At 33.5% G+C, this 12,215-nt stretch overlaps 1 protein-coding gene across 3 annotated transcripts in view; it reads left to right on the top strand.

Moving 5' to 3' along the window:
- The window catches only part of LOC106879726 (tumor protein 63), a 274,347-nt gene extending 262,345 nt beyond the window's left edge, over positions 1-12,002 (top strand). For all 3 annotated transcript variants that reach the window (XM_052972114.1, XM_052972116.1, XM_052972115.1), the window contains 3 exons: positions 6,214-6,426; positions 7,998-8,091; positions 10,291-12,002. In XM_052972114.1, the coding sequence (XP_052828074.1) occupies positions 6,214-6,426; positions 7,998-8,091; positions 10,291-10,539 (556 nt within the window). In that variant the 3' untranslated portion in view covers positions 10,540-12,002. The remainder of the gene's footprint in view (positions 1-6,213; positions 6,427-7,997; positions 8,092-10,290) is intronic.
- Positions 12,003-12,215: the final 213 nt, after the last annotated feature.

Genomic DNA, 12,215 nt, shown 5'->3' with positions numbered 1-12,215 from the left:
TATATATATATATATATATATATATATATATATATATATGAATGATGGACTTTCAGATTCCATCAACTAAATCCACTCACAAGGCTTTGATTAGCCCAGATCTGCTGGGATTTAACTTAATTACTAATGAGAGGGAAGCAAACTTCCACATAACCAGTTATAAAATATTTGCATCAATAATTAATAAAGATATAAATTAATAAAAGCAACCATACAATTTAAAGTGTTATGTGTTTTCAGTTTCTTGGCAATTTTACTGATTTGAATTGAACCTCTTAAACTCTAGATTGTCTTTGATCATAAAGTCTACTTGATTGAGGATGATTTGGAGCTAAACAATCATCTATTTAGAAATGATAAAATATATTTCAGTTGATTAATTTGTCACTGGTGTATTTTTCTTTTTACATGTGAAAAGAGCAATAATTAATTACACTGTTGAACAAATACTTGTTTTCTCCTCAATTAACTTGTTTAATATATGAACGTAAAAATATAGTTATTCTACTAAGCATAGATGTTTGATCCTTTTTCTATGGTTACTTAGAAGCTGTGTTTCATAATGCAATAACTTTGTTACATTTCACCTATATAAGTATCCACACACACACACATACACACACATTAGCAACATGAAGGACATCTGGTTGTAGATATGTATTCACCTAATTCATGCTAGCATGGAAAAATGGATTTAAAGTTAATGCATGGGTGTGTCCTGCAAACTATTTTTCACTGTGTCCAACTCTTTTCCTATCACTAATTTTCCATCACAGTAATTTCACTCTTACACACTTACCTACCAATGCACCTTTTCTGTTCCTGTATCCTGTTTCTCTTTTTCATATTCACCATATACTTTGACCTCACATCTCTCCCTCTCTTTTCCCAGATGGGGAAAGCCATGTATTCACCTCTTCAGCACATGGTGATGGATGACAATCAAATAGCCAATGCTATCAGCATATCCTGTGGAAGAGTTTTGAATTTTCTGCACAATGAACTTGGCATGACAAAGGCTTCTGCTCAGTGGTTGTCACATCTTCTGACACCTGATCCAAAGTGCACTAGGCTGATCACATCCTGGGAAAATCTAACATCGTTTGAGGCAGATTCAGCTGATTTCCTTGAACATTTCCTAAGCCAGGATGAATGTTAGGTTCTTTACTTTGAACCAGAGACAATGAGACAATCCATGTAGTAGAAACACTCCTCACCTGCTCCAGAGAAAGCCAAGGTCGTTTCATCTGCAGGGAAGGTGATGGCCTTAGTTTTTTGGACTGCAAAAGGCATTGTATCTATTAATTATCTTCAGAAGGGTTGGATCATTAATGGAGAGTAAGTACTATGTCAACTTGCTGAGGCAGTTACTAAAGGTTATCAAGAGCAAATGTCCTGGAAAACTGACAAAAAGGTTTTTGTTTCATGAGGACAAACTGACAAAAAGGTTTTGTTTCATGAGGACAGCACACAAATCCTTGATTTTGATGGCTGTTGTGCATGACTGTGGCTTTAAACTAGTTGATCACCCTCCCTATTCTCTTGATTTGGCCCTGTTAACTATCATCTGTTCCCCAATATGAACAAACACTTGGGAACCAGTATTGCAGTGATGATGTCATATCTGCTGTTGATGACACTTTTGACTGGCAGGACGAAAGCTGCTTCATTAATGGAATCCAAGCACTGCAACATTGATGGAAGAAGTGTGTGGACGACAAGGGGACTATGTTGAGAAATAAACCTTATTTGGTCATATTCCATGAGGGTATCTTGGTCAGCCTATAAACTTTTCAGCCAACCCATGTACATTAGTGTTACTACTGTGTGTCTATACTTGATGTTACTATGTGTGAGTTGAGAGATATTTGGCTACTATTTTTGTTGTATCTAGCTACCATATAGAAAGTCTACTGTAGGCTCAGACATACATGCATACATATATACATGAGACAACAGGGTGTCATTTGAGAAAAAGTTGTTGACTATTTCTATTAGGTATAAATGATCTGCTGCTGGAGAATGTATGATTGTAGCAAGATTTGGCTGATTATTTCTAACTTGAGTGTCACTTTCATTAGCTGTGTCATATCCAATATTCTGCGACAACGTCTCACTTTGGAGCAATGTTACTTTGCCTGGAAACATGAGGATTGGTGACAGGAAGGGCATCTGGCTATTGGAAATCTGCCTCAATAAACTTTGTCAGAGCCATGCAAGAATGGACAAGTGGATGTTAAAATGGTGATATATGCACAAAAATGCTGGTATGAAAATATACTTAAAAAAACAAAATTCATATTATTTGAATATATTATTGAATATTTGAATACATTATCTGAATATATTTTTTATATTTGATTAATAATTATAATTCAAATAATATTTGAATAAAATTTGAATATTATTGAATATTTGAATATACATAATTCATCATCATCATTTAACGTCATATACATTATTTGAAGCAGTTTAATATGGTTAAATAACTCGGAGATAAACAGTGGTCTTGTCTGTATTTTGAATGATTGTAATTGAGATCTGATGCCATTTGGATAATTTCACATCATGGACAAACATAATCAATGACGTTGCCCATCAACTCCTCAGAAGGAGGTTTTCAAACTGTTTATAATAGCCCATGTATTAAGTTTAAATCTCTTTCTCTCTGAAGAAGGGCTTTATTGAAACTACAGTATTCAAATCATTTATGAGTATACAGGTCTATACAAGTTGGCAAACTTTATTAAATGAATTTTGGTAATTCAGACCATCATTAATTTTGGACTATATATATACACACATATATAAAATCAATATACTTTATTAAATTCATTTTCTATTACTTAATCTATTTCAAGATCATCATCCATTTCAAGTTTAATTTTTCATGGTATAACAGCATAAGCTGATCTGTTATAACTGCATCTTTCTATGAGGTTCTGTAGGTGCTATTGGATGAAGAACCAGCTGATTGAGAAACAATTTATAGAGTGATGGAAGTAAATTTAACTTTTTAGAATGTCACAGAACTATGATCAAAGATGTTTCAGCTGGTATCAGCTCATCTTTTTTTCAGACACAACATATCTAAGACAACATTATCCAAAGCATTCTTCCTGTTTTATATGCAGGTTTAGAATGTGAATTGAGGAAGATTTGTGTGCTGTTTCTAATAGCTCAAACAACCATGTAGGTACTCTGCCATTGATATGGAATGCAAGCTGGCACCTACAAGTTGTGACAATAATATCTACAAAATAATTTACTAATGTTATGAAATTAAAGGATTGTTTGTAGTTGTAAAATACTGAAGCTAATTTCTTAAATGACAAAGTAATTGAATTAATTTCTTTAGAAGCATAAAAATTTAATGATGTTATAATAGCGTTAAAGACTAATGAATTACAATCAGCTGGCTTTACTTATTGGACTGCAGCCATGCTGTGACACCAATTCGATGGTTTAACTGATCACATTGACCCAGGACACAACATAACATTTTCTTTATTTTGTTAGATCAGTGTAGGCATAGGTATAGCCATATGTACACACACACATTTTGTTTGAATTTCTTAAATGTGGAATTATTATTATTATACACTGATAGTGTTGGTCAATGATCTTCATCTTGTATGTTAGACTTACAATGTTTCTCATGCCTTCTTCAAGGAGCCTGTCATATTTGAAAATGTTCTCAGAATTTAAAACCAATCACTTTATTAAATCCATGAGGGAAGTTTATCCCTGGGATAAATAGCAGGATGAGAACAATTTACTCTTATGGATTTAATAAATTTCAGGAACATTTCTGAATATGACAGGCATCTGAAAAAAGGTTGAAGGTACAATGACTGAAACCTCACTTTAACAACCAGTCACTTTCCTAGCAAATACATCTTCGAAATACACATATAACCCTCCTCAAATACTGTGAAGGTTTGTTGATGGATACCGTGTCCAAATTTCTGGACATCACTGTGAAATCATGGTATGAAAATAACATTTAGTATCCAACCCAGTCCAGAATGGATGATAGGCACTGCTATTTTCTGAATAATTTTTGTTGAAATTAAACGACAAAATCTATTCAAGACGTTTCCCTACAGGTGCAGATTTGATGAGGATCATAAAACGTTAAATATAGATTGAGCAAGTAGGTTTATTTACAAGTAGTTTCTGCATCTTATATAATGTTTTATATGCAATTATTGTTATTATGGTGAGCTGGCAGAATCATTAGTGTGTCAGCCAAAAATATTTAGCTGCATTACTTTCATTTCTTAATGCGAGTTCAAATCCTGCTGAGGTTAACTTTGCATTTCATCCTTTTGGGGTTGATCAAATAAAATACCAGTTAAATACTGGCGTTGAGGTAATTTAAGTTGTTAGCAGCTAGTCCTTTCTAAATCACACCCACCTCACAAAAATTGCTGACTTTGTGCCAAAATTTCAAACAATTATTATTATTTGATTAGCCCCCTTCCCCAATTGCTGGACATGTGCCGACATTTGAAACTATTATTATTATTATTATTATTATTATTATTTAGCATGTTGGACAAAATGTGTAGTGACATTTCTTCTGGCTCTTTACATTCTGCGTTCAAATTCTGCCAAGGTTGAGTGTTTGCCTTTCATCCTTCTATGGCTGATAAAATAAGTACCAGTTGGAAGACAAGTCAATGTAACCAGCTTACTCCCTCCCCTCAAAATTGCTGACCTTATGTCAAGATTAGAAAAAAATTATTACTGTTATTAAGGTGATGAGCTGGCAAAATTGTTAAAGCATTGGACAAAATGCATAGTGGCATTTTTTTCTTTATGTTCTGAGTTCAAATCCAGCTGAAGTTAACTTTACCTTTCATCCTTTTGTGGTTGATGAAATATAGTACCAGTCAAATACTGAGGTCAATGTAATTAACAAGCGCTTTTCCCATAAGATTGTTGACTTTATGCCAAAATTTGAAACAAATATTATTTCTTCTTCAGCCTTTTATCTTCTAGGTTTACTCTTGAGGTTGATTTTATAGTTAATTCTTCTGGAGTCAACAAAATAAATACCATTCAAATATTAAAGTTACCATGATTGACTGTTCCCTCTCCACAAAATTTCTGGCTTTGTACCTAATTCTGAAACCATTATAAAAGTGGTGTAGTGTTGCAGAAATGGTATTAAATGCTGATTAGCTTTTAGTTTTGTCTTTGTTCCAGGTTCAAATCCTGCTGTGGTGCTTCATGAACAAAGCATCAATGGTATGACTGAATATATTGTTCTCCTTTAAATCTGTAGCATGGTGCTAATGTAGTAAACCATTATTATTGAGAAAGTTCTGGAAATGTAGAATTGATAGAATATTGATATAAATGTTTCTTGGTATTTAGTTGCATCTCTTTACAATCTCAGTTCAAATCACATTTAGCTCAACCGTGTAATTCATATATCTGGGGTTGATAAAAATAAGCACCAGTTAAGGATTTGGCTTAATCTGAGTTTGTAACATTGCACCACTGGAATATTCTTATTTAGCAAAATCATTAAAGTGTCAGATACAATGCCTTGTGGTATTTGTTGTCTTTATGTTTTGAGTTCAAATCCCATCAAAATCAACTTTTCCTTTCACCCTCCTGGGCCAGTGAAATAAAGTACCAGTCCAGTAATGGTGTCTATGTATTTGACTGTTCCTCTTCCCTAGATTATGGGTCTTGTATGAGGAGGTGCTGAACGGTTCCTGGCTTTGGGTAAAAGAGAATACAAGAGGATCAGTTAATTATGATTTTATTCAACATATTCCCCTCTCAGATTCACACACTTATTGCAGCAATCCTCCAGTTTTTCTTAGCCCTGTAAAAGTACTTGGAAGCCTCCAACCAGGCCTTTCACGATACCCTTAAAATCAGGAACTTTTCAGCATCCCCTCATATTATCAGATTAGCAAAATCGGTAGAGAATTCACTAAAATAACCTTGCAGTATTTTTTCAGCCCTTTATCTTATAAGTTCAAATTCCACCGACGTCAAATTGTTTTTCACCCTTCCAGGGCCAATAAAATAAGTACCAGTCATGTACTGAGGTCAATATAATTGACTGTTTCCTCCTCCAAAATTTGAAGCCTTGCACCTATATAAGAAAGGATTATTATAGCTACAGAGATAAAAGGATGACTGCTTGCTATTGGCTTTGGTTATTGTTGCAGTTTCTTCTTGTTTCAGATCTGGTCGTACATCAACATTACCAAGTACAAGTTACAGTAGTTCTCAGTCTCAGGATAGCAGCCGCCAGTCTACTTTAGCATTCTCTCCAGATAGTAACCAAGTAAATAGTACCCAAAATGGGAACAGTCAAATGGTGAATGGGCAACAGCCTACTCATGATGATGACCCTCCAATTACAAAACGAGAACCTGCTGAAAATAGTATAGAACAGTAAGTAAATTCATTTAAAATGTATGTTTTTTTTTTGTTTTTTTTTTGCCTGGTAGAATAATTTTGTAAAAACTCAATGGGTGGATTTCTGATCACAGTGGGTGTTTCTAGGACAGTAGTTTTAGTTTCGGATGATCAGAAATGGCTACTGCCATAAACCACAATGACTGTAGTAAGATTGATATTAACCTATTGTTGGCAATATTCACTTCTTGAAATGAAGCAAATCGTTGCTATTTTGTAGCATGACTTGTGTTTTCTTGAATGATACACTGTAATATTAGAATTATTGCATTCTGACTGTCAATTTGCCTGGTTGATGAATTTTGACAATTTAAGCGAGCATTAGCGTCTCTGGTAACTAGTCAAGGCCACAAAGAGTGTGAGAGAGAGAGAGAGAGAGAGAGCTAAACTGTGTTTTGTTAGATGAACTAATAAGATGAGCTTCGTAACAATAAGGATAAGCTACTATAACTAGATATGAAAAGGTGTTCTTTGCAAGATTCAAATTCATGTATGGACACATACCTGGAGATGTTTCTTACCCGCTTGATATAGTGAAAGCTTCAATTCCATCTCACCTGTTTAGAATGATTTTACCTCAGAAGCAGACTATGTATAACAGCATGCCGATAAGAAAGCCTTTGTGTGGTTAGTTGTCATGCTAGAAATACTCGTCAAATCTGTTTAATCATCCTACCAGCTTAAAAAGGATAAGGTGGGCCAAGACATACTATGCCTAAAGGACCGATAGGGTGGTCGTGTTTGGAACGTCTTTGATCATAGGTCTGTTCCATCAGGGTTAACCTTAAACCTGTGATTCATGGACACAGTCTGATTACTGAAACAAGTAAAAGGTAAAGGATAAAGTTAGCTACACAACATTGTTAGAGTCTGTTTAGAAAGCTAAGTGTGATGCCATGATTGCAAGACACCAGGAACAAAGAGGGTCTTGAACCTCTATATTATCTACTGCATTAACTGTGTTGCTTAAGGTTAAATTTGTCTTTAAACATTAATTTTTGTACAAATTTTGTTGATTTGGTTGGGCCATAATTGATACAAAGAAATAATGTGAACTAGGGTTGTGAAAAGAATGTATATCATTAAGTTAAATGGCTCCATCTATAAGTGTATGTGGATAAGTTTAACCCTTTAGTATTTAAACCGGCCAAAAGTATTCTGCTTGTTTTATGTTCAAACTGGCCAAATCTGGTCTCTCACAACAACCCTACAATATCGTTTTAAAAATTAACAGCTACCTCATCAAAATCTCATAGCTACAAGATAATGTATGATTAGTTTAAAACAATGTGGATGAAAAAGCATTAATTTTGGCAGAATAATGCAAACATTAAAGGGTTAATCTGTCATTCTTAGTGAATATACACTTAAAACATTAAATATGAATGTGATAGGGTGCAACAGCTGAATAAATACAGAGTTGTGAAGTTACGGTCATGAAGTACTAGGGATATTGTCAGAAGTTTAAAACTATCTTTTTTTTCTTTTGCTTGTATCTCTCACAATAAAGTGGTTGCATGTAAACTGATATCTCAAAATCTCTGTAGGTGGTTAACGAAAATCGGATTACAGGCATATATCGATAATTTTCATCAGAAAGGTTTACATAATATGTTCCAGCTGGATGATTTTTCACTTGAGGTAAGATTTTGTACAATGTACTTTATATTTCTTGTTGATATTTTTTTTTTTTCAGTTAATGACAGCTGATCAGTTTTCTTGAATGCATCAGTTTATATCACTTTGTCTTGCTTGCAGCAGTTTAGTTCAGGAAATATTTTCAGAATATCTTCAACTTAGATAGCGAAAGTGTTGGGGGGTCTTCAATAAACACACTTAGCCTGCTTCATCATCTCATTTATGAAAGCTGAAATTGTAAATCGCTCTTGGCCCAGAAATTCATTTTAACTCATGCTGCTGGATCTGTTTTGTTTCATTTCACTTGTAGGGACTGAAGCTGATAAAGAGTAGAAAAAAAACCCACTCCAAAATCTCTGAGTTTTATAATAGAATTTACTGAGTGTTGATTTACAATAAACTTATCTGCTCTGTGTTGTAGCAGTTGATAATAGGAAGAACATCTAATCAGGATGATTAATGCCTAAGCCTCAAGCAAAACAATGTGGTTGAAAATTTTCTAAATGTGGCCAACGGAATCAACAGAGTCCACAGAAGGGTGTACTGATGCTGAGAGCATTATGGGCTCAAATGTAGAAGATAACTATATTTAAACTTTTTGTTGCGGTATTTCTGTTGAGATGCTCTATGTTTCTTTCAATTACTTTTAAATATAACAAAGAATTTAGTAAAATAAGCTAGTGTTAGGAACATAAATTGTGACAAAGGTTTGGTGGAAGATTTTAATTTAGAACTTTTGAAAGCAAGACATTTGTACTACAGAGCCAGAGGCAGTTTCAGCTGGGTTGGTATCAAAAGGGTTAAAACCTCTCCACTTAATGCCAACGTGGAAAATTAGGAAACTAATGAGGATGAGGAATTTAAAAATGTTTGTTATATCATTGCAATTAAATACATGTTTAATTTTCTATATCACTTGTTTTCTTGAGTTAATTGGATCTGAATCTCATTACTTTTTTATTAATGAGGTCACCTGTAGGCTTTTCATTTTATGTATGTATTTGTGACTAGAATCCATATAACAAATCCATAGAGCCCAGTGTATTACTGGTACAGCCATAGTAGTATAGATAGCAAAATAAGTCTTAGTAATATTGTACTTGGAAATATATAGTAGGTTTGATAAAACTCTGAAAGAAGCCCGTCGTATATATGTATGTATATATATATATATATATATATATATATATACATATGTATGTGTGTTTGTGTGTCTGTGTTTGTCCCCCCACCATCACTTGACAACCGATGCTGGTGTGTTTATGTCCCCGTAACTTAGCGGTTCGGCAAAAAGAGACCGATAGAATAAGTACTAGGCTTCCAAAGAATAAGTCCTGGGGTCGATTTTCTCGACTAAAGGTGGTGCTCCAGCATGGCCACAGTTAAATGACTGAAACAAGTAAAAGAGTAAAGAGTATATCTTTGCTCTCTTTGTCAGTACTGCTTAGATATATTGAAGGTTACTGGTTTCATATAACCATGATTTTGCAACACTCCTTTAAGAGTCCCAACAAACAAAAATTTTGGTGATCATTATGATCTTATTAACTAGCATTTTTTAAAAAAGATACTTGACTACTTTTCTCTCAAAATTACCCACCTGACTGGTTAATAATACAACAGTTATCTAACTGTGTGAGTAGTTTTCAGAAACCACCTTATTCATGCAAGCAAGGATGTGAAAAAAGCTGTTCTTTTTAATGAGGTTTACATAGGCAAATTGAATTACACACCACAGTTTAAGAGCAGAATCCTATAATGGTATTGAATAGGTTTTAAGTTGTGACCATTATTCAATCAAAAACATTTTAATTGGTACATATATATATATAATTATGTATTTATATGAGATGAAGGAAGCCATTTTCAGTTTGGTTATCAAACGTAAATAAATATAAACAGTTAACATCTTCAGTGCAGAGATATTCACTGAAAAATATTTGCTAGGACATCAGCTGCATTGATCACATTGTCATTACTTCAGTCTTTACATATGTGTATTGCATTTAAAAGTAAAGCCTGGTATTCCCTATGCACTAGTTAGCCTAGTGAACAACTAGTTTCACTCTTATTCCAAAAGTGCACTAAAATTATTTGCCCCAATAAAATATAGTTTCTTAAATTTGTAAAAATCAATGTTAGCTTGAAAAAAATTTTTCATTTGACTGAAAATTTATTTCTTGAATTTTGCTTCTTTTCTAGGATCTCCAAAGTATGAGAATCGGTACCGGACATCGTAATAAAATCTGGAAGAACTTGTTGGAATATCGTAAATTAGCTAACTCTGGAGCCGAATCTCAGGCTTTGCAACATACTTCCAGTACAGCATCCACTCTTAGTTTAGCTTCACAAAATTCTACCTATTGCCCTGGTTACTATGAAGTCACACGTTACACTTTCAAACAAGTCATTTCTTTCAGATCTGGAGAACTTCATTTTGACTCAGTCTGAACGACTAGTTAATGTTATATATGTTAATCTCATCAGATCTTTTCACAAGCATCATATCTTCCTGTTCATCTACCTGTGTCCACGTTTATAAGGAATGGTTCCTCAATAACAGCTGTAACAAGTGATCATACTAGTGAACCAGTTTATTATTTTTTTTTTATTAGATTACCAACTTTATCTTGTGTTTTTACGAAACTGTAACCCTTACTCACCAGGTCTCTAATTGTCTTCATATTTCACTTATATATATATATATATATATATATATATATTCCATTCCATTCAGAACTGAAGTTTGGATCTGTTGCTACTCTGAGTGTCCCATTTTTAACATGTTTAAAAAATGACAGAGCATAGCCTCAGTGCCAAATGAATGAATAGACTCTCCATGTATTGAGTACTTTTGTCTCATATTTCTACATGCAAATACACAAACACACATATATAGTGAGATCTGTTACTTTTGTGAGGATTTGTTTAAAGCCATGTTGGAGTTATAATTATTAATGCTATTATATTCTCCAAGCTTGGTTTTATGTCACAAACTGTGAAAGACATATCCCCTACCTGCTATTATGCTAATCTGTTACAAGTTTCTAACATCATTCAAGATTGAAAGCATGAACTATTAAATTACTTTACCGAACATCCAATTTGTTTAGTACCTATCCAATGTTCAAATTGCATCTCTGATTGTATTTTGTGTACAGTTAATACATAATGATATGTGAATTGAGTTTAAAACTGCTGCAGATGTCTTGATGTGTTTTTGAGAAAGACACGAAACGCTGAGCTTCAATTCCCTTTGGCCAGATCTAGGAATATTTTTAGAAGCCATACATACCTGGATAAAACAACCAAGAAACTACTCCAGTGTATACTATTGAGTCTTATCTACAGGGTAGATTGGAGTGCATTTTCTATTACCTTTCTCAGCTGTATATAACCCCTGAAAATATTCCTAAATCTGGCCAGTGTGTGCGTATGTGTGTGTGTGTGTGTGTGTGTGTGTGTGTGTGTGTGTGTGTGTGTGTATATATATATATGTATTTATGTATACACACACACGCACACACATATATATGTATGTATGTATGTATGTATGTATGTATGTATGTCTATGTAACATCATTAAGCATGATGGCCCTTAAAACAACAAGGACTGAAACAAACATTGCATATTGACTAAAATAATGTACGTGTGTTGGAAGAAGGAAAATAGACATCTCCAAACAAATATGGCAACTTAAATTTCATGGCCTAATATTACTTTAATTTTTAGGTACATTTCCATGATCTAAATTTTATTGTGGCTGGTTCATCTTAGATGAAAATGTTTAATTCATGGACAAGTGTGGAGAAATTCTGTTGACAAATTGCAAGCATGGTAAAGTGGATGTAAAATGATGAGGATGGTGATGATGCTACCTCATCAATGAGAGAGAGAGAGAGAGAGAGAGAGAGAGATAGAGAGAATAAAAAGAAACCCAGGTTTAAATCTTTTTTATAACATTGGAGCTCACATAAAATTTAATACTAAAGGCCACTTTATTCTTCTTAATTTTTACTACAATTATGAAATATGCATTTTGATTATTTTATATTTTCACAAATATATCATTTAATAGATTATATTATGAAAATATATATGCATGTATATATATATATATATATAT

This window comes from Octopus bimaculoides, chromosome 12, assembly GCF_001194135.2.
Source record: "Octopus bimaculoides isolate UCB-OBI-ISO-001 chromosome 12, ASM119413v2, whole genome shotgun sequence".
NCBI lineage: Eukaryota > Metazoa > Mollusca > Cephalopoda > Octopoda > Octopodidae > Octopus > Octopus bimaculoides.
This window is presented reverse-complemented; position numbering and strand designations above follow the sequence as displayed.